At 51.1% G+C, this 21,668-nt stretch overlaps 9 protein-coding genes across 9 annotated transcripts; 5 read left to right on the top strand and 4 right to left on the bottom strand.

Moving 5' to 3' along the window:
• Positions 1-489: 489 nt before the first annotated feature.
• IAR55_000788 (uncharacterized protein) lies at positions 490-3,244 on the bottom strand (the record flags this gene model as incomplete). The annotated part of the gene is made up of 12 exons (XM_066943921.1): positions 490-616; positions 676-1,064; positions 1,133-1,296; positions 1,354-1,537; positions 1,598-1,690; positions 1,744-1,796; positions 1,856-2,045; positions 2,119-2,535; positions 2,587-2,675; positions 2,733-2,840; positions 2,915-3,066; positions 3,216-3,244. 12 exons carry the CDS (start codon positions 3,242-3,244, stop codon positions 490-492), a joined length of 1,995 nt encoding a protein of 664 aa, XP_066805122.1.
• A 1,264-nt stretch (positions 3,245-4,508) lies between these two features.
• On the bottom strand, positions 4,509-4,982 carry IAR55_000787 (uncharacterized protein; the record flags this gene model as incomplete). The annotated part of the gene is made up of 2 exons (XM_066943920.1): positions 4,509-4,624; positions 4,868-4,982. The coding sequence occupies 2 exons, from the start codon at positions 4,980-4,982 to the stop codon at positions 4,509-4,511; spliced, it is 231 nt and encodes a 76-aa protein (XP_066805121.1).
• Positions 4,983-5,767: 785 nt separating this feature from the next.
• IAR55_000786 (uncharacterized protein) lies at positions 5,768-6,597 on the top strand (the record flags this gene model as incomplete). Its single annotated transcript, XM_066943919.1, has 5 exons — positions 5,768-5,770; positions 5,826-5,846; positions 5,971-6,124; positions 6,306-6,339; positions 6,483-6,597. The coding sequence occupies 5 exons, from the start codon at positions 5,768-5,770 to the stop codon at positions 6,595-6,597; spliced, it is 327 nt and encodes a 108-aa protein (XP_066805120.1).
• A 224-nt stretch (positions 6,598-6,821) lies between these two features.
• IAR55_000785 (uncharacterized protein) lies at positions 6,822-8,078 on the bottom strand (the record flags this gene model as incomplete). Its single annotated transcript, XM_066943918.1, has 4 exons — positions 6,822-6,854; positions 6,939-7,050; positions 7,138-7,484; positions 7,617-8,078. The coding sequence occupies 4 exons, from the start codon at positions 8,076-8,078 to the stop codon at positions 6,822-6,824; spliced, it is 954 nt and encodes a 317-aa protein (XP_066805119.1).
• Positions 8,079-8,407: 329 nt separating this feature from the next.
• IAR55_000784 (uncharacterized protein) lies at positions 8,408-9,732 on the top strand (the record flags this gene model as incomplete). Its single annotated transcript, XM_066943917.1, has 4 exons — positions 8,408-8,585; positions 8,822-9,210; positions 9,383-9,485; positions 9,617-9,732. The coding sequence occupies 4 exons, from the start codon at positions 8,408-8,410 to the stop codon at positions 9,730-9,732; spliced, it is 786 nt and encodes a 261-aa protein (XP_066805118.1).
• Positions 9,733-10,139: 407 nt separating this feature from the next.
• On the bottom strand, positions 10,140-12,486 carry IAR55_000783 (uncharacterized protein; the record flags this gene model as incomplete). The annotated part of the gene is made up of 3 exons (XM_066943916.1): positions 10,140-10,714; positions 10,895-12,264; positions 12,341-12,486. The coding sequence occupies 3 exons, from the start codon at positions 12,484-12,486 to the stop codon at positions 10,140-10,142; spliced, it is 2,091 nt and encodes a 696-aa protein (XP_066805117.1).
• Positions 12,487-13,068: 582 nt separating this feature from the next.
• Positions 13,069-14,664, top strand: IAR55_000782 (uncharacterized protein; the record flags this gene model as incomplete). Its single annotated transcript, XM_066943915.1, has 7 exons — positions 13,069-13,098; positions 13,273-13,467; positions 13,678-13,857; positions 14,007-14,294; positions 14,352-14,481; positions 14,548-14,576; positions 14,638-14,664. The coding sequence occupies 7 exons, from the start codon at positions 13,069-13,071 to the stop codon at positions 14,662-14,664; spliced, it is 879 nt and encodes a 292-aa protein (XP_066805116.1).
• Positions 14,665-15,021: 357 nt separating this feature from the next.
• On the top strand, positions 15,022-16,320 carry IAR55_000781 (uncharacterized protein; the record flags this gene model as incomplete). Its single annotated transcript, XM_066943914.1, has 3 exons — positions 15,022-15,295; positions 15,467-15,579; positions 15,649-16,320. The coding sequence occupies 3 exons, from the start codon at positions 15,022-15,024 to the stop codon at positions 16,318-16,320; spliced, it is 1,059 nt and encodes a 352-aa protein (XP_066805115.1).
• Positions 16,321-16,817: 497 nt separating this feature from the next.
• On the top strand, positions 16,818-21,386 carry IAR55_000780 (uncharacterized protein; the record flags this gene model as incomplete). Its single annotated transcript, XM_066943913.1, has 11 exons — positions 16,818-16,887; positions 16,958-17,019; positions 17,089-17,679; positions 17,753-18,028; positions 18,095-18,298; positions 18,354-18,478; positions 18,546-19,990; positions 20,056-20,327; positions 20,388-20,519; positions 20,586-20,891; positions 21,039-21,386. 11 exons carry the CDS (start codon positions 16,818-16,820, stop codon positions 21,384-21,386), a joined length of 3,831 nt encoding a protein of 1,276 aa, XP_066805114.1.
• Between the last annotated feature and the right edge of the window lie 282 nt (positions 21,387-21,668).

Here is a 21,668-nt window from a genome sequence, read left to right as displayed (position 1 = left end):
CTGTGGAGGATCAAAATGAATGCTGGTGTGATGATGTGTCGATGCAGAGGTGATGAGACGTGGGATGTCGAGGCAATCTAGGACGAAAGAAAGAAATCAACCTACAGCAGTGATCAATCGCGCTTCGTTTCGGGGGACTGATGCATGACACGAAAACAAAACCCACGCGCTTGGACCTCTACTCTGAAAACACTACGAGTACAGTCGGAAACAGACGGACACAATCACTTTTGTCTCATTCGCATTGCTGCCCGTCGGCAAGGTACACACTGGCTTTGCCTGGCCTACACAAGTGGCGCCGACGTACGACTCGGTGTGCATGTGATCATGTGCATAGCCATAAAGGCAGTATGCACGGTGCATGCATGTCTGTCTGCCATGAAAGGGCTGATGTTTACCGCTGTGTCTGATATAAGGTGTACGTTGACAACCTCCTATTCGTCCCTTGTTGACATACTACCACCGCGTTCCTCACTACACCTCCCCTGCTTACGAGTGGAACGGAGCAAATGCCTTCTTGAACTTCACCGCGTCCTCTTTGTCCTCTGCCTCACTCTGCGCGCACTCCTTCCAGTCAATACGATGATGCAGTCCGAGCAGACTTCCAATGACCATTCTACGCAAAGGACATCTCTCAGCACCGCTCATCGAAAGTCACCGTGACAAGTAACTCACCTTCCGAATTGAAGGTCAAAGTTGCCCTTCAAAAGATGAACCATCTTCTTTCCGTCCGGACATTCCACCTTGAAGTAATTACCGGTTGGTCCGACTCTCGCCAACGCCCTCTCTGGCTCTGCCTCCCAGTCGATATTTTGCTTCTCGCCGGCCCGTCGGAATGATTCTTCCACCTTCTCGGCGAGTTCTTTGGAAATGGGCACGATCTGGACATGTGCGTGCCCTCCTCGTCCAGCGAGACGCCCAACCTCGAATGTGACCGGCACGGCGCCGTATGATGCATAGCATGCTCGCAAGGAGGATTTGAAGCCTTCTAGCTCAGAAATGATAGACATAGCGTCTTCCGCGGGTATAGATAGCAAAGTCGGATGGTGGGCGATGGGAATGATCTGAAAAGGGTATACAATGATTGACTTGTTAGCTGTGATGAGGACGCCGGACTGACTCAAAGGCTCACCAGGACGTGGCCGCCACCGGGCACAAGGGGCTTTGATCCTCCTTGAGCGACGTGTTTGGCGGAAGTAGGGATCAGTTGACCTTTGGGCAGAGTCACATAGGTCTCAGATCCGATAGCGACAATGAGGTGTTTGGTCACCTTGGGGTTACTCAAGCAGAACCAACCTGAATTCAAGTTTAGATATTCGATCCACTTCCGAGAGATGATCACCTCAAACTCACACTCTGCAGGTCCCAGCTCCTTGCGCTTGCTCTTCTCCTCTTCTCGCTCAACAACCACGGGACATTCTCTGATGTAGTGTGCGTTCTCCATACCACAAGCTCGACAGACGTAGCCTTGAGGAGGGGGTTTTGGTCCTCTCGGCTTTTCGTCCTTGACTGGGCATTCGCGAATGAAGTGGTCGGACTGGCCGAAGAAGAGGTTCAGTATGATACGGGGTGTTTCATGTACCACGGAATAGCTCACCGATTGGCATATCTTACAGACATATCCAGGAGGGGGTTTAGTATTGTCTCTCGTGTCCTTTCCAGATTTCTGAGGGCAGTCTTGTATCCAATGCTTGAGGTTCTCATCAGCAAGAGTCGTCGTGTATCTTGTGTAGAGCAACTCACTCCAGGCTGAGCACAGATCTTGCAGACGTAACTGTCTGGTGGTGCGCCACTTTCTGCAAAAGAGATTATGTATGAGCCAGGATCCAGCATGTGAAGGCGAAGAGTAGCTCACCAACGCGTCCCTTCTTGGCCGTCTGCCCACCGAAAAGAAAGTTCTGATCGTCGAGTGCCGCTCGCTTCTTGCCATTGAATGGCCCGCTCACGCTCGAAGGCATGACAAACGGATTGGGTGTGGTGTTTGCAGGTCGGACAGGCAAAGGAGACGAGTTTGTCTGAGGTTGAAGGGTGAAGGCATAAAACCACTGGACGTGTGGGAAAACTAACGGTCAGCTCACAATTATAGAATTCATGTCGACTGACGGCGTGAGAACTCACTCTTGCCTTCTTTGCTCCCGTAGGAGCTTCCCCGCCCAGCGCTCCAAGCTTGACAGCCCTTGTCCATCGCTCTTCTTTACCATTTGCTCCTGTCCATCCCCATGGCTCCCTCTCCCAAAACCCTTCCCCATCGCCCCAAAGGAGATATCGGGGTCTAGTCTTCTTCACAACCTCCTCCAAAGGCGCTGCTGAGGAGTCTAGCGCCACTCCTGAGGTAGGGAAAGAGGGTGAGAGGGTTGAAAGATGAGGTGGAGGAGACGAGAAAAGGAGGAGGTCGACACCTTGAAATGCGGGAGGCAGAGCAGATGCAGAGTTTCTGGCCGAAGTGAAAGAGTCTGCTGTTGCTGGTGGAGAGAAGAGGGGGTTGTTGATGATGGAGTCGACCGATTCACGAGTGATTTGGGGAGCATAGGAATCCTGTTGTTGAGACTTAGCGAGGCCCAAACAGACATCTGTCAAATCACTCACTCCCGCAGACTCGTATGCTTCCTCGCTGTAAGTCCCACCAACATAGGCAATTCTCAAGCCCTGAGCTGTGGTGAGAACAGCAGACTTGCCTACGAGTTTGCATCAGCTGGCTAGCTTGCAGCAAAAAGGGCGATGCTTCAGCTCACCAAGGAAGACAAGATTGTTTGCGACCTCTCCTCCTGTCTTCTCGATCTTGCTGATCACGTCTTCCGGCAAGGCGTATCTACCCACAGTGAAGTAAGTTGGCACAGGGACTGTTTTCAAATTTTCTAGTCAGCTGCATTCCTCTTCTCCCCTCGGCCTGGAAGGACAAATGATTATAGCTGACAATTCAGTCCGGCGACTTCAGTACCATTACTTCCTTCTGCGAAGAGATCACCAACAACTACACACGCATCAAATGGGCCATGTTTCGAGTTGATTGCTGAGATCTTGTCGATGAAGATCGATAGCGCAGATAGGGGGGAGCCTATTGCGAGGCTAAGAGGAAGGGGAAGGTGAAAATGGTATGTCACGGGGTGGGTCGGGGGAGAGGTGGACGAGATGAGACGGAAGAGTCAGTCGTCATACTCAAAGTCAAAATCAAGGGACATCGAATGCAGCGGACTGAGAGAATAGGAGGGACTCACATCTTCAATGGCTGTGTTTGTTGTGCCATCTTGTGAGTTAAGGAAGGTGGGAGGAGCACGGAAGACAACAAATGCGAAATGATGAGGAATGTGAAATCGAATGATGGTTGATTGATTTTGGTGGAGGGAAACATGGTACAGACCATCTCCGGATCCTAGGCCTGTTTTGTGGCACTTCTCACGAGAAGCGAGTTGAGACGTGCAGTGATTGAACGGATAGTAATGCATCTGTGGACCTATCACTCAGCGCATCGTGTTTGTACGGTATCAGATAGCTATTGAGAGGATGCATGTCATTATCGGCGAGGCATTGAGTCTGCTGAACTCCGTGGTCGGATCGCTCGTGCCGAACGAGCGCCAAGCTGTACACCTACATGACAACAGTCTCGCTGTGGGTTCAGTGTCGACTTCCAGGATTCATGGACGGTTCATTGTTGGCAGTCACAGCCCCTCTCAACTGTGAGAGATGTGTCCTGCCTCTCAACGTAGTATAAGAGACTATGTGTCCGGATCGTTGTAGACAAGTCCGCTTAAACTCTGTACTTGACTGCATTTCGTTCCCACAAACATTGCAAGATATACACTCCGTACTCCCATCCGAGCTCCTGATAGGCTTGATGCCTGAATCAGCTGGCAGATCAAGACAGAACCGATAAGAACCATGGACATTGTATGGTCAATGACAAGGAAAAAGCTCGAGGTAAACAGAACGTGTTTTTGACACCGCCAAAACACGTGCACGTGCAAATCTGTCTCCAGCGCCTCACGACCGTAATGGAGCTTCTCATTCGAAGGCTGTCTTCCCGTTGATCGTTTCGCTTCGCAGCCACGTCACTTGGGCGAATTCAGCTCTTTTCTCTCAAGTATCTGGCATCGTATCGAAAGGGGGAGAATCATCTCGCTCCGCTCTGTGTTCACCTTCCAACTGAGAAACTAAGATTCGCCCAGAGCACCGTATAGGAGCTAGATCATAATCGAGACGGTCCATACATACATATATGCATACACTGTGCAATCTATTCTATCTAGAGAACTGGATCATATGGCATCATCACGAGATCTCATGTCACAACATCCAGTCGGAGACGTCATCTCCCTTGACTTTACCTTTCTCCTCCTCCTGACGAATCACAGGCTGTAAACTTTCATCTAAATCGTTACCACTTCTTCAGCATACATATTCATCATCATAGATCGTGCATTTGGGGCGTCTTGCTCTTCAGCATGAAAGACCGTATTGAGCTCATAGCCGATAAATGTCGCTCATCTAGATGCGCGACGTCAGTATCCCTGTCACTTCGTGAGTGAGAAGCGAAAAAATATGGTTCTACCACTCGTCAGTTCCCGCCTTGGAACTTCGTAGGCTCTTATATCCACCGGTACATGAATCATGGCTTGTTCTTGTGCTCCTGCTTGTCACCCACGGCGTTAGACAAGATGAATATGATAGGCGATGATATTGGTACAGTCCTGGGTTCAGATGAATGTTGGGAAGGAAGACGTACTAGTAGGTGAAGGCACCTGGTCAATGACCTCAATTATGCTCCCGTCAGGCTCAACATGTACTGTATTGTGATCGGCGAACCAAGCAGGATCAGTCTCTCTTCATGCTTCAGGAATCAGAGTGTGTCGACAATGGCATCAGCACTCACCTTCGGGCTCTAGATTGATTGAATAGCCCAGATCTCTCGGTTGGAATAAAGGTCGACCTAAGACCATCGGCAGAACCATCACGAAGAGGTAGGTGAGGTCAAGGAGTCTAGTCATAGTCGCCCTCTTTGTGCTAGTTGTAGTTTGATCAGGGTGAGGAGAGAAGTGATCTCATCTACCAGATGAGAAGCGAACAAAGAAGTTCACGACGGTATATATTGTATATGATAATATATATATATATATACATACGATCTCAAGGACATCCATGCATTGCCTCCTCGCAGCCCACACCGATCAGATGTGAGCACATTCAAAATCAGCTCTTCGCATAGTCGTTTTACCGGCCAAGAGCTGTAAGATACGCGCCACTTTATCGTCACTGCGTTCCCAACTGATGGGACCTGTCGAGTGGAGAGTGAATGAACGAGGAGCAGATCTGGTTTCCAAAGTGCGATCTCACCTGAACCACTCTGGTACACTAGCCATCCTCACGATTGAGAGCAATCTTACTCGTGTCATCACAGTCTGACAAGCTCTCCCTAGGGCTATTTACACTACACTGCTCCTGACAGAGTGACAATGTAACGACAATGTATCGACCAAATCACCACTCGGCCGGCGGACTTGTGCAATTGAGCAATCCTTGATCCAGGCACTGCTACCGGTAATGTGGGGTGCCACAGATATCCCGTTATAGCCGGTCCGGTCCGAAACCGAGTGCACGGTGCCCCTCTCACCTCGTGACGGGGTGACGTTTGCCGGTGCTTTCACTGGTCGTTTCCTTGTTTCTAGGTCATCTCCAACCACAACCTCATAACAGAACTGATCGATCGTCACAACCTTCTCCGCTGTCCAAACTCTTTTGCGATCCATCACTCAGATCTCAACCTCAAGCAAACATGGTCAGTGGTCGTTTCCCGAATGGCAAGATACATGCTGACTCTCCAACCCACCCAGTCTCACAAACCAATCGCAGGTGTATGTCCTTCCTCCCCAGCATCCGCCACCACACCATGACCTCTTCCCACCGACCGTCACCACCACCGAGAAGAAAATATGCCCACGCAGTTACTGTGGTTCTCGCTTACGCCTCCCCTCACAGCTCTCCGGCGCGTCCCTTGTCGCTGGGATATTCGCTTACACCCGATTCAACTCGTTCCCATCGCTCATCGCGTCATTTGGTGTCGGGAGCGTCATGGCGTTGAGCTCGATGAGAATCAGGGATGGGATGGAGTACGGATATGAAGGAGCTGCTGGTAAGTGGTTGTGTATTGACGAATGTTGTCGTCATCCGGTCGAATTCGGATCTTGTCATCCACTGCATAGTCCAAGCCACCCCCGTCTGTTTGTTCCAGTGTCCTGGTGCATTCCCTCTTGGGAGGAGCGTGATCAGTGCCATGATAGATGAACCTTGCTGACGTCTCCTTCATCACATAGCGAGCTCTGCAGTCCTCGTCGTGCCGACATTACGGTGGGTCCGAAAATTCCTTGACCTCTTCCTTTCCTTCCAATGCCCGACGGAAGTCACAACATATTAATCCTCTCTCCTGATCGCCCTAAATCCTCCACCTGACATAACGCAAGACTCTTGTCTGACCGCATTCAACCTCACAGCCGAGCTATTCGAACTCGTACACCGATACCAGCAACCGTCTGTCTCCTCGCGGCCGCCAGCACGGTATACTACGTTCGAGAGATTGCAGAGAATTCAAAACATGCAGTCATTTGATCGCCGAGAGGAGAATAGGGGTATTGAGCAAGGGCTTGTAAGATGAGCAGACCGAGGCGATGAAGTTTGGGACGTATAAGCTATAGCTTCTGTATATGGCAACAATGGATCAGAAGAAGCGAAAGGTTGGAAACGACGTTTGATCCATTGTGAGGTTTTATAACAGATATGTATTAAGTGTGACACTTGGCAATGAGTGGTATGGTTTGCAGTGATAAATATCTCTATTGCAGTTTTGCAGGTTGACTGGGAGCATCCTGTCGACGGCGTAGCTTGTGTCAGTGTCGAGCCTGAAACGATCGGCATCCAAGTCGACTTCGCCGGTAGAGGACTCAACTCACTCTTATCATTATACTGATCCTATGCCCTGGACTCAATCTCTCTCCATCCCATACCGACCCTTCATGTTCATTATGCAAGATAGAATGCTCGTACCCGTATCTCACCGAGTCTCTGCAAAGAGATCGCGAAGCGAATCAGTCCCCATTTTCGTTATATCGACGTCGATGGATCACAACGACCGCACTCCGTGCCACTCACCTTTGCAGATACACCGAGCCGCTCGGTAATCGTACGTCCCATCCTGCTCTCCCCTCCCGTTCTCCCTTCTTCACAAGACGCAGAGTTCTCTCAGCACCCAACGATATCCCGCAAATCACACTCCCCGAGGCTTCCAGATTGTCCACATGGCCCAGAATCTCACCTTCCGGCGCAAGATGTAGCAAATGGGTGGAAGTGCCCGGAGGTGGTATGTCGTGGGTTGGAGGAAGCTCGGGAAGCAGGGAGTACAGACGGGTGAGAAGGGGAGATAGTGATGGTGGAGAGGTAGGTGGGAGGGAAGACAGGAGAGTTTCCCGGTAGTGATGAATCACAGAATCGTAGTGGCCCTGTGGACGAGATACGATATTGAGTCAGTATGTCTCTAAAAAGATTCTTTTGGATGTTGATTGACGAGCGAACGACCAGGAGAATAAGTCCGCGAGAACAGGATAGTCGAGGAAATTAAAACAGACACACACCTCTTCAAATCCATATTCCCCGCTGAACAGACTCTGCAATCCTTCCATGCTCCCATCGTTGGTCTTTTCTTCCCTGTCACTGGCATACGCCTGTGCTCCAATCGAACCTCTGCGTCGCCGCTTACGCTTACTGTCCACTCTATCCAGTTTCCACAGTGCCATTTCTGACAAGACACGACATTCTAGCGGAGTGAAGAAATCTGGCCAGAGGAGGAAGTCTGTCTCTTTCAGAACGCCAGAATCTTCTGAGATTGTATTCGAGCTACGACTGATATGACAGCCGGAGGTTGAGGACGCGGACGAAGTTGAAGATGAAGATGGCGTCGACGAGGCGGACGTGAGCTGCGGTCTGATGAGAGGGGAAATGGAGTGGAGGGTAAGAGGTGTGCTAGTCGGTGTGGACGAGTGGAGCCGTCTTGGAACAGCCAGACGCATGACCGAGACGATCGCAGGGGCTCTCATATTCCTCAGTAGCTTGACCATCTATCGAGTCAGTATCAGTAGCAGTTGACGGGTATCGCTGGACCTGTAGGGAATTTCAATGATCTCTGATCGACCGACTGATAAAATGATTGATTGATTGATTATTGATCGATTGAGTGATTGCGGAGATGACCGCCAGTGTGCACGTCTGCATATTGGCCTCGGCCGTCGGTATCGACGTCAGCTTGGTCATTTCACTGTTTGGACTCGAACATTCCTACATGGCATCTCTTCTCTGTCTTTGACCTCATTTGTCTGCTTCGAGAAATTACTCAGAGCAACAGCGAGCAGTGAAACAGTCGAACAACATGAGCACCTCACCCAGCCCTGTCCCACCGCCTGCAGCGCCCATGGCACCGGTCTCGCGATCCAATCGACCTCAGATCGTTGGACCTGATTCTCCTGAGAAACCGTATCCTTTGTTCCTCGAGGGCAGCGTTACGAAAGGGTTCGGGAGAGGTGCTAGGTTTCTGGGGATCCCGACGGGTGAGTGTCGGAGGCGTGGTGATGGGCCGACGCGAAAATGATGGGATAGTCAACTGATGTCTGTCTCTTATCTCTCCGCGTACTCTGTTCACTGGTCCATCTTCAACGATCCCACTCGTAAACCGTTATCGAATCGATCCCATCCTCGGACATCTCATCGGTGACGGAATGTACTTGTCGTCGTGCGGTCTACAACTCGTCGTACCGATCATCGCCGGTCGTCCACCCGCCTGCAGCCAATCTGCCCGACGTTTCACTCGCACCGCTCAACGATCTCCAAATGACCGGGATATACTACGGATTCGCCCGAATCCATCCTTCGTTCTCCACCCCTCTCCCGACAGCCCATCCATCACCGTCGACCTCTCGACCCACCAGTCCTCCTCCAGACTCCGGATCAGGCTCGACCCTCGCTCCGCCGACTGCACCACACGTGCCCCACGCAGTGACGGAGGCTGAGGCGGATAAGCTAGCGGAAGATGCACTCGAATCGTTGCCGACTATCACGGCGCCTTATCCACCCGAACAACATGCTCAGAGATGGAGTAAGGAGGATGAGAAGGTTTGGCCGATGGTCATGAGTGTCGGGTGGAACCCGTATTTCAAGAATGAGAAGATCACAGCGGTACGTGAAAAGATGCTCTGAACATGGATCGCATGCTTCGTCTTTGCAACGGTCGAAATGATCGCGGTGATGGGCTCGATGAAGCAAACAATCCGCATCCCTGAACGGAGGCAGAGACGCGACGTCGACTGCGTAGTAGATCGTTCGCTGATAGCTCATCTCACCCCTGCAGGAGGTCCACATCATGCACCCTTTCAAAGCCGATTTCTACGGCCACCACATGTCCGTCCTTGTTCTAGGCTACATCAGACCCGAACTCGACTACGTGTCGAAAGGTAGGTCCAGGTATCTGGCCTTCCTCCACCAATCTCGGTCCATTACTCAACGTTCGATCGTTGTCACTCTATCTACTTGCTTATTCCTATTCTCTTGGGTTTCACACTGATGCTGATGATCACCTTTGCAGATGCCCTCGTCCAAGATATCCAGACAGACGTTAAAGTCGCCCTCAACTGCCTTGCGAGACCAGATTACGCGACTTATGCACATGACGATTTCTTGGTTCGAGACAAGCTTCCTTAGGCACGCAGGGGTCGGTGTCGGATTTAAGAGGAAGGAAGAACGCAATCGATGATAAGATGATGATGTTGAGGAAAAGGTGCGTATGATATCAATGACGAGGAGACGGAATGATGGATTTGGTAGAGTTGTCTTTTAGATGGGTTTAGAATGGATAGCATATCATCATCGCACGACCATGTCATCCTCGTTTCGCTTCATGAGTCGGGACTTTCTCATTTTGAGGGACGGTTTTGAAGACAATCGGAGTTAAGATACTATGCTCCAGACAATCATCAATGATATATGCTATGCTATGCTATGTTATGCTGTGCTGTGTCTATGTTCGCGATGTTGAACGTGTCGATCGTACAACATACTTCCTCTTCGCCGATCGCGGAATAGAGTTTGTGCAACAACACCCTCCTATTCTACCCTACCGAGATCTGATCTTCCGCCTGTCCTTCTACCAATACTTCATCGTCACCTCCATTAGAGAGCGTAGTCATTCCCCGCTTAGCCAACTTGATCTCCCCATCCTGCTGTACCAGACCCCTTTGTCGCGCATACCTCTCCAGAACATCCAGTTGCCCTCTATATCCATCCAACAGCCTTTCTATCCATCCGCCCGGGGGAAACCTCTTGTTCCACTGATTGTGAAGATGTACCGCCCAAACATTGCCTACTTTCTCTTCTAGATATTCCCTCCCTCCCCACTCCCAACCTTTACCCGCAAAGTCTGGAGGATCAGGCGAGAACGGGTCAGGGAATCGGTTGTCTAATCTGCAGTTACGAGGATCGGTGAAACACCATGGTAGGACGCTGAAAGGCTTGATGTGTGAGGCGATCAGGCTTCGATGAAGCTTCGAGTACAAGTGGGAACCCCATGTGAACGTGTTGGGTTTGGGTAATGGTGATGTCGCCATGATGTGGAACGCTTCGCACAGGTAGGGGGAGTGTTTGGTGAAGTGCATCAGGGCACCGTTGAGTGTGAAGTAGGGTTTGTCTGCCAGGAAAGCAGAGAGTCAGCGCCATCAGCAGCGAGGCAACCGACGGCGAAGTGACACGGCGTATGATGGCAAACATGGAGAACATGAGTGGACGAGCGAGCAAACGATATCAACGAACACGGCGGCTGGTATGGCACACACTCGAATTTGACTGATTTGAAAAACCATTTACTCACCATAGCAATCCCACTGCGTTACCCACTCCGTCTCCGTCAACGGATGGAGATCTCTCGTCAAGACCTGGTCCATATCCATCCATATCCCTCCAAAACGCCACAACACCAACAGTCTGACGGCATCGCCATCCACCCAAGCTCGTTCATCGAACAACCCTCCCTGAGCACTGCCCAAGCTGCCTATGACACCTTGCAACTCTGTCCCCTTTGTCCACTCGTCCATTTCCACCTGTTTCACTTGGATGTATTCTCCCCATTTGTTGAGATATGGTTTGACGTATGGGTTCGAGGAGACAATGTCCGCTCCATTGGTCCATAAGATCAGTTTCGAATGTGTGAGTGGCTGAGTGGCCAAGAATGATAAAAAGGTCGCTTGCTGTCGCTCGCCAAAGGGTATGAGATCGGATCGCCAATACGTGTGATAGGTTACTGGTTCGAGAGATACGCCAGGTATGGGTTGGATGGTGGAGGAGAAATCGTAGCACGACATGCCCCTCTTAAGCGATATGCCGGCAGAGAGTAGATGTCGTTTGGGTGCATTATGTTTTGTGAGGTTGTATTCTGGTGAGAGGAGAGGAGAAGTGAAACATCCGCGAAGAGGTTCGATCTGATCGATTTCCGTTCGGATCCACTGGCGAGAGAACACCGAGAATTCAACCTGGATCTCATATTTCCGTCTCCACAAAACGAACCCATACACCATACCCAGAAGCACAAGAAGAGGAAGACCCCATCGTCGAGCTGCTGACGATCTCTTGCCTCCACTACCGAGTAGCCATCGTAGAGGCCAGCCTGTGGACGAACCTCTCCTGCTACGGCGATGGAAGGGTAGATACGAGAACGAACTACCCCTGTTCCGTTTCTTCAATTTCCCTTTGGCGCTCAAAAGCGAGGATGCAGAACCGTTCGCCCCACCCAGATAGCCATCTTCCTCGTCTGAGTCATGTTCGTTCTGCGAAACCGATTTCCGTCTGGACCGGGAATAAGCATTATTACCGCCGTTGTAGGTCGGGGAATCTCCTCCAGGACCGCTGGGTACATGTGAGGGTCCAGCTTGAGTATATCCTGTCTGCAAAGGAGAAGCTAACCCGGTTGAAGAATTAGAAGGAGAGGGGTACCGGCCCATGTTGAGTTTTGTGCCATGAGGGTTGGAGGAGGAAATAGGGTTTAGCGAATCCAAATCTGCGGTAGACCCGACGGTATGGATTGAAGGTGACATTCGGTTGAGCGTCGATGCTCTGCGATGAGCAGCTGATACTGATGGATCATAGGATTCATTGGCGTTATTGACTGGGAGGGCAATGGGAAGTGGTTGATCATCGCTTGAGGACAGAGATGGTCGAGCGTGGGTATCACCGGGCGACTGGTTCCTTCACATTGCCGCGGCACGAATGTCAGCTCTATTGTCAAGCTGTCAATTGATCTACGTTTGCAGCTGTGACATACCATCCCGCATCTGACCAGCCTCGAGCACTTCCACTACCTTCCGCCTCTGAGTCTGTGTTGATCCCATCGCCCTCGCCGCGACCGCCAGTATTTATGTGCGGTTCATGCGTTCGCCAGGCGCTTTTACCTTTACGATTTGGGTTCATTTCACCAACGGCTTCTCGGACACTGCCACGGATCTTGAGTGATTTTTACACGAGCGTGGAGGAAGAGGTCGTCCTTCAGCGATGGAATGGAGGGGGGTCGTTCGTTGTTGTCTATGATACAAAGGTCATTGTCAAGTCGCGATCAGGTAGAATCATGATGACTGCGTAAAACCAATCGATGTGAAACGAGAAGTCACCTCTATTCACCCACCATGCATCACAAACCAGTCACGTGTCTGGCTTGTCGAAGCAACAAAGTGCCACATCCACCAATCTCCGTAGTGATGCCACCGGGAATAACCGGTATTGCGCAGGATGACGGAGGGGTGGTAGTTTGAGGTGAGTGCCGAGGTCGTGATGTGTATTCTTCCATTCGCTAGCACATATCGAGACAAGAGGGACCTTCCCCTTCCCAATTTCATTCCATCCATCTCAGCACACATCTCTTTCTTGCTCACATCTGTTCATCTCTCCAAACCCTTCACGTTCACCCACACGTGACTACTTTCATGTGAGCGGTTCGCAGGTCTATCTCCGATGGGGACACGAGTGACTGACAGATAGTCCACCTTTCCAGTCACAATGTCTCAAGCTGTTCCCCCCTCTTGGAAGGTCCGTCTGCCTTTTCCTTCCACCTGCTCCTCCACATTCGACATCTGCCATCCTCACGTGTCATACTCCCTTTCGTGTCATCGTCTGACTGTCGATCACGAAAGCACCAGCCTCGCTCGCTATCAGCGTCGCCGCTCTCAATGCTGTTATGTGCTAACCCTTCCCCACCAATAGGACCTCGGCAAGTCCTCCTCCGACCTCCTCCTCAAGGACTACCCCATCCAAGGTACCTCCCTCGAGGTCAAGACCCTCACTCCTTCCAACGTCGCCTTCAAGGTCGCCGGTATCAAGGATGACAAGACCAACGCCATCTCCGGTGACATCGAGGGCAAGTACGTCGACTTCAAGAACGGCTTGATCTTCACCCAGGTGAGTTGGTATGATCTGTTGGTGTTGGCTCGGGTGCGCTCGGGAATCTGGGATATACCAGAGGATATAGGCATGCTCAAGGACTGCCCGTTCCACCTTGATCAGATCGTACACTGGCGTCTCCGAAGGTGCCAATGTCGCCCAGAGTCTCCGCGCATCCAATAACGAACGTGCCTTTGAGCTGATCCATTACCCTTATCCTCTTTTTAGGGCTGGACCACCACCAACCTCCTCCGAACTCAGCTTGAGCTCGAGAACCAGATCGCCAAGGGTCTCAAGCTCGACCTCGCCACCACTCTCAACCCCGCCAAGGCTTCCAAGTCTGCTATCTTGACTGCTATCTACAAGCAGCCTAGCTTGCACACTCGAGCCACCGTCGACCTTTTCAAGGTGAGTTGTGATCTGATGCTGCTCTTTGGCTGCATTCGGGAACGCACACTGACGGGGCATATAATGGTTCTTTTCCCACCTATTCTCGTCTCCGTCAAACACATGGATTCACCTGTCGGTTTTCGCTGCACCATCTCCGCGATCTATAGGGCCCCACCTTCACTGCTGACACCGTTGTCGGCCGGGACGGTTTCCTCGTTGGTGCCGAGGCCTCTTACGACGTCCTCTCCGGTGCTATTACCCGATACGCCGGTGCTGTTGGCTTCTCCGCCCCCGAGTACGCCATCACCCTTCACGGTCTCGGAAACCTCTCCACCTTCGCCGCCTCTTACTACCACAAGGTCTCTAAGGACGTCGAGGCCGGTGCCAAGGCTGTTTACGACACCAAGTCCACCACTGGTGGTGTAAGCCTTGAGGTTGGCGCCAAGACCTACCTTGTGAGTGCTGGGGTAACGCATTGAACGGGAACAATGCCTAATGGCAATCAAACCCAGGACAACGCTGCTTTCGTCAAGGCCAAGATCAACAACGCTGGTGTTCTCTGCCTCGGTTACACCCAGGCTCTCCGACCTGGTGTCAAGGCCTCTTTCGGTTTGGCCATTGACTCTACCCGACTCAACGAGCGTGAGTTACCTGAGTGATGGTGGTTTGTATCAAGATAGACAATGTGCTGACGATTCACCGCTACAGCTACTGCCGGTCAAGCTGCGCACAAGGTCGTAAGTATCAACTACGCTCCCTTATGCAGTACTGCTCAAGCTGATGTTGTGATACTGTCAGGGCGCTTCTTTCACTTTCAACGCTTAAAGGGAATAATATCGAAAAAAGTGGATGGGGTAATAAGGGTAGCAGTATTAGTACAGTGGGATGCAGTGTTATCACCCGGATGTTTGAGCGTATTCATGCTGGTTGCAGGCGACGAAGCGGTCGAGTCTGGCTGCGATTGTTGGCTCCCACAGACAGGTCGTGATTCTCGATAGTAGGAGAATAAGAAGACGCGATGCGCCATTGTTGTATCTCCGTAAATTCCGCCGTGTGGCATTCGCAGAGGACCGTGACGTTTACAAGTTCATTCACTTTCCACTTTGTTCGCTTTCCTTTCCTTACGACCTATCTCGACTCGTCCACCTCATCCACTCAGAGTTACAACCATACATCGCCAAGATGTCTGACAGAGGCAGATCACGATCTCCTAAATCGCTCAGTCGATCACCATCTCCTGTCCGAAGACCCATATCCCGTTCACGTTCGCCTACACCTTCCCGCTCTCGTTCTCCTCTCAAGTCCACAAACGGTCATGCCTCTTCTCGACCTGACGGTGGATTGAGGGTGATTGTGGTTTCCGGTTTATCGAAGAACGTCTTGAAAGGTCATTTGGAGGAGATCTTTGGTGAATATGGGAGGATTACAGGGCTGGATTTACCTTTGTTCAAAGTCTGTGAGTGTGTTTCTAGTTTTCTTCGAGCAATGTCATACCGTCTGGGTTTGATGTGAAGAGAAGCCTGAAGGGGAACGATCATGCTGTTCCCTGCTTATTTGAGATGCCGTCTTGGGATGATGAAGCACTCCATGAATGACGATCGCTGACGTGTGTCCCTTGTGTCTATAGCCGGTCTAAACCGAGGCAAAGCAGCAATCGAGTTCGAACGACCATCCGAGGCTGAAAAAGCAGTCAAGCACATGAATGGGGGTCAGCTCGATGGCTCCTTCTTGGACGTCCAGGTGCGCTTGTCTTTCCACTCACTCAACATTCAATGTATTAACAGCTCACGAAATTGGAATGTTATCCAGATCTCTGAACACCCTTTGCCCCCTCCCCAACCTCAATCGCCCGCTCGTCGTCGACCACGTTCCATCTCTCGTTCTCGTTCTCGCTCGCGATCGCCTGCTTATCGTCGTCGAAGATCACCAACCTATTCTCGTTCACCCTCACCTGTTGGTCGAAGAGGATCTTATCGACGTCGATCGTTATCTCGTTCCCGGTCACCTCCTCCTCGAGGCGGCGGCGGCGGTGGATATCGAGGAGGACGAGATACCTACATTCCAGGAGGAGGAGGCGGTCGAGGTGGAGGTGGAGGATATGGTGGTGGACCTCGAGGTGGATATGGTGGACCTAGAGGTGGTGGAGGTGGATATGGCGGTGGTCGAGGCGGCGGATACGGATCTGGACCTGGACCAAGAAGGGACAGAAGCCCACTTCCAGTCAGAAGACCAGGGGAAAGAGGTGCACCTCGTAGACCTAGTCCGGAATATGTTCGAGGTGGAAGGAGGAGTCTTTCCAGAAGCAGGAGTAGGAGTTATTCGTCGTACTCAAGTCGAAGTAGGAGCAGGAGCAGATCCCCTCCTCCTAGGAAGAAGAGATATACACCTAGCAGGAGTAGGAGCAGGAGCATGAGCGTTGACTCGAGGAGCCGAAGCAGGAGTAGAAGTGTCAGTATGAGGAGCGTCAGTCCGAAGAAGTAGACAAATGCGAAGATTTCTTGTATACAGGCCAAGAACAGAGTGGCAGAAACGGGGAGAAAAACGTAGCTAGCTATATGCATATGACCTTCCGCCTGCGCACAGATTTGTGATTGCTATCCTTGAACGCATCTCATCCCGTTTCCGAAGGGAGATATATTATGCTTGCATGACTGAAATGTCCAGTCTGGCACAGAAACATGATGGTGTAATATATTGTCGCGAAAGTGAGACGCGAAGGGAGCCATGCGCGTTTCAGCGTTAACCGGAAATTGGCATCAATCAACATACATTCCACTCTCAGCTTCTTGCTTCAGATCAACAACAAAACATACAACGCAACTCACTCGCTCGATACATCTCCCGGTATTCTAGCTGGTACCCAATCCCACAGCAATATCTACTACAGCGTCGCTCTCGTCGCGGCAGTGTTGACCTGAAAGTCGTTTTCCATCTTCGTTAAACTCCAATCCACCTAGTGGGGTCATTACGGTTCCACAATGGTGTTTGAAGGAAAGGTGTTGACGGAGGGCGAGGTCGAGACGACTCTCAACAGGCTGAAAGCGGCAGGTGAGCTACGAGTCCTTATCCTTCGTTTCGACGCTCAAAGGCTCATATGTGTGGAACTGGCATGACCCAGATACCGATCGTAAAGTTGATATCGTTCAATTCTTTGGTCTCCAGCTTGAGGAAGTTTCATCAGTGCGTTCGACATGTTTCACAGCCTCTCCTACTGCCTCGAATGTGACTGCTGCTGACTCAACTTCTCAGCTGCCCGACGCTGCTATCGACGCTATCACTCTCACACTTCCTCCACTCGTTCGAAACTCCCATCCACTTCTTCATTCCTCAACGCTTACTTCTCTCCTCCCTTTCTTCATACCACACTTACCACCCTCTCATCTCAGGCTGGCCCTCTTACAGATCCTGCCTGCCATAATTGAGAGATTGAACGAGCCCAAAGATCGTATACGCGACGCTGCGACGACCAATGTCTTCCTCCTCGGTAAAAAAGCTTACGAAGCAGAAGGTGCACCAGCGTCAGCATCAACAATGACTGCAACTCCTTCTGCTTCCGCTTCCGCTGGTACCACGACCAATTCGGGTTTGAGCGTCAAATCGAGTTTGGGCCAAAGTACAAATGGTAAAGGGAAAGAGAAAGAGACCCTTTCGGGGCTATGGGAAAGATACCTGAAGGAAGTCATGGCGGGCAAAGGTTGGAGAGGGAAAGTGGAAGGGATGAAGGCGTTGGTCAGATTGAGGAGAGAAGTGGGGAGTAAAATGGGCCTAAAATCGTGGTTGGGAGTCTTGGTCGATCTGTTAGAAGATGGAGATGGTAGTGTCAGAGATCAAGCTAGAGAGGTGAGCTTCGATATACGGATCGGCGACGACGGTCTGTCACGCTGATAACAAATGACTTTGTGCTCACGTATAGACCGTTGTCGCTCTGCTCTCACCAAGTTCGACACCGCCTGCTGCTCGATCAGAACTCAAGAAGCTACTCTTAGCTAGGAATGTTAGGAAAACCATAGCGGACAACATCATTACTCGTGTTCTCGGTGGCGGTACTGCGAGCGGTACCCTTTCGGGAAGATCCACCCCTGCTCTAGTACCTGCATTGGAGACCGAGACCCCGTCTGAAAACGGAGCGAGGTCGGGGGTTGTTACACCAGCTATACCTACTGGCGGAGACGAAATTGAAGTCGTTTATGTGAGCAGTAGTCTTTACCCCAGATGGACAAGCGACGTCATCTGCTTATACGTTCTTGACCGCCAGATTGCAAGTCCGCATGATTTGGCCAACGAGTTTGCATCGATGTTACCTCACTTCGAGGGCAAAGAGACAGAACAGAACTGGGCGCTGAGAGAAAAGAGTGTAGTCCGAATAAGAGGAATGTTGAGAGGGCAAGCGCATGTCAAGTACACCGAGGCGTTTGTTGCTGGTCTCAAGGGAGGAATTTCGGAAGGTATATCCAAGACGGTGAGCTGTGTCGAGAACATTCTCAGTGTAGCTATGAAGCTTATATTCTACACAGATCATGAGTCTTCGAACGACCGTCGCACAACAGACCTGCATGCTCGTCCGGGAGCTGGCCGAGAACCTGGGTGCAAGCTTTGACCAGTTCGTCGAGTTCTTCCTACCGATTCTTGGAAAGATGTCGTAAGTCTCAAGAAGCATTTGTCACAAATGATACTGCTCTGACAATATTGCTGACATCTGATCGCAGCGGATTCACCAAGAAGATTATCGCCGATCGCTCCCAGAACGCACTCACTGCTGTCCTAATTCACACGAATGTTCACCCTCGGGTTTTCATTTCGCACATCGCGGCTGGTGTAGGAGAAAAGAATGTCCAAACTCGTCACTTCTGTGCTGGTCATTTGAAAACCTTCATTGATATCCACGGCGCCAAAGCAAGACACCAGATCGAGACTACACCTGGTCTATTGGATCAGCTAGAAGGAGCGGTGAAAAAATCACTGGCAGATGTAAACCCTTCTGTTAGAGATCTGGCTCGACAAGCATTCTGGAGTTATCATCTGGTATGGCCTCAGCGAGCAGGGGATATCCTCAATGGACTGGATGGAATGGCTAGAAAACAGCTGGAGAAGGCAAATCCGAGGGAGCCGAATGACGAAGCTTTGATCGCAGCTCCCACTAATGCGGCGCCTCCTGCTAGACGGGCCACAAGCACGATGAGCGCCTTGCTGGCTGAACGGCGAAAGGCGAAAGCGGCAGAATTGGCAGCGGGTAAAGGTGCTCAGGAATCACCGAGAATAGTGTCAAATCCTGTACCGAGTTCACCGAGTATCCAACAAGGGCTCCCGAGATCCACTTCTTCGACCGGGCTGTCAATTTCTTCCAACCATCCCACAAAACCGACCCATCTGGCTAGATCCATCACTTCTCCAGAGTCATCATCGAAAGATTTACTGATAAGCGAATCCTCTCCTACTCCAGCAACTCCTACTCCGAAGACCGCCGTGAGACCTGTCCCCAATACCCAGCTTGGTTCACCGCAGGATCTTCGATCGCGTCCGACCAGTCTCATTCGAAGTCCACAAACAGCATCGAGAGGTTCTCCGACCAGTCGCGATTCACCACTAAGACAATCATCTACCTTCCCCCAAGCACACATTGGGTCGGAGTTGGCATTGATGGGCGAATCTTCATCCACTGGTCGTGCCTTGCGAACTCCGCAGCCGTCACGCAAGCCTCCATCCAGCCCTTCCGGCGAGAGAGGATCGCCTAATTCAGGCGGACTTGGGGTACAAGAGGCTATTGGTGCAACAATTTTTTCGAACCACACAGCGAGCAGCCCTAGTCGAGAGATGTCAAATGACCTTGTGGGCGAGGCGGTGCGAGCTCAGGCCGCTCAAGCGGAATCCGCAGCTAAACAGTTGATGGAGTATACGGAAGAGGAGGCCCTGAAACCTTCATCTTCAGCTCGTACTCGGCTGCAAACGAGTGAGGGATCGACAACACCTGTCACCCCCGCGCGTACTAGCAACGATGGCGCGAACGGACATCTATACGAGACTCCGACGAACGGCCTGGGAGGTAGAAGGGCTTGGGAAGATTCTCCACGACCTGGGGCGATCACACCGCTGATGATGGAGAAATTGCAACAGAGGAAACACGAGCGACTTTGGTGGAGCAGAAGGCAGGAATGTAAGTGCTTAGCCTCTATCCATTGCTTGCCGAGTGACGATAAATGACCTGCGAGTGACTATTAGTGATGAACAAAGCTACACCACTCAAATCGTCAGCTGCTGGCCCTTCTTCCGTGATCATCCCCGATCTCGAAGCGCTTGAAACCGGGCAACCGGAGCTACGAAATTTTCAAAAACTTGCCTTATTTAGTGCATCTCATCCTGTAAGAGTTGTGGACGATCCAGGCGCGGAGCTGGACGAGGCAGAAATCCAGAATAAGAAAAAGATATGGTTGCATTCTGATCTGTCTGGGCGGCTCCTGAATGGTCTGTGGGCGTTCTTGACCCCCAATAAGGTGTGTTGTCGTGACAGGCGATATCACACCGTAGTTGCTGACAGGCTGTCATGAATACAGGAGCGCGTCATTCTAGAGCAGGCTTTGGTACTGCTATGGGAGTTGGTGCAGCATCAGTGGCCGCTGTTCGACGGACAGGAACAGAACTTGTGCGACGCTCTGTTCCGAATCAGGGCGAGTCACGATCCATATGTGAGTGTATTCTCGCAGTCAACGAAGATCAAAAACGGTTTGACTCATGCATGTTCATCAATGCAGGTCTTGGAGTCAACCAACGCTCTCATCTCGCTGCTCGTCCAGATTTCTGAACCGATCTACTTTCTAACCATTCTGCGGTCGTCACTTCAGACTTTCCTCTCGGAACACCCTGGTGCTGGCGACGAGAACAGTACGAATGGCATGTCAAACTCGTCCTTCTCCAACCCATCGAAAGAGACTCCCGAGCAAAGACTGAGAAACTCGGGATATCTGTTTGGGTTGATCAGCATGGCTCTGTGTGTTTTGAGACTGCCAGATGCGGTGGTCGAAGCTGAGGGTGAAACGTTAGGAGAGGTTGTTCAAAACGTGAGTCCCATCTTTCCTCTTGGACCTGTCCACAGAGCTGTCCTCCTAAACGACAAGACACCTTTGATGGCTCCCCTATCTCCATTCAAGGATTCAAGGATAACACACTGATCGACTCGTTGCTGTGTCCCGTCTTGCTGCGCACAGGCAATCAACGAACCGTCTTCGATCATTCGCCAAGCTGGATATTCACTATTGTTATCCATTCAAACGATCATCCAAGATTCCAGCAAGACGTTATCATTCGTACCTTCCTTAAACAGGAGTCAGAAAGATCTGGCTGTGTATTATATGGCTCAAAACGGGGTGTTGGAAGGTAGAACTGTCCAGACTACACCGAGTAAAAAGAGTGATGTTGAACAATTGAGGTTGAAGGACGACGATGTTCACGGTGATGGTAATGACGATGATGAGGAAGTTGAGGAGGAGGTGAGGAGGGAGAAGATGAATGGGGAGTTGGTAGGTCTGATGGCTAGAGGAGTGGCGAGGGACTAGGCAGTACGGACTCGGATCAATTCGGTTGTGGTTTCCGTCCACTTTGTTCCAGGTTGGTGCTGTGAGGTGGGTGGGGCTTGGAGTCAGGCGAGGCCAACGTAGCATGAGATTACAGGATGCATATTCATATTATAGTTCTCTCGCGTGTGCTGTGGTTCTTCGATGCCAATATGTTGGTTTCGTATCCTAATTGAAAAATTGTACAATGCGGAATGATTACCCGATATATCGAACCTTTCCCATGCGATGTTCTTTCCTTTCCTTTGAGATGAGTTAGTTATC

Source organism: Kwoniella newhampshirensis, chromosome 2 (genome assembly GCF_039105145.1).
Source record: "Kwoniella newhampshirensis strain CBS 13917 chromosome 2, whole genome shotgun sequence".
Lineage (NCBI taxonomy): Eukaryota > Fungi > Basidiomycota > Tremellomycetes > Tremellales > Cryptococcaceae > Kwoniella > Kwoniella newhampshirensis.
Note: the sequence above shows the minus strand (reverse complement) of the source record. Positions and strands in the feature narration are given on the sequence as shown.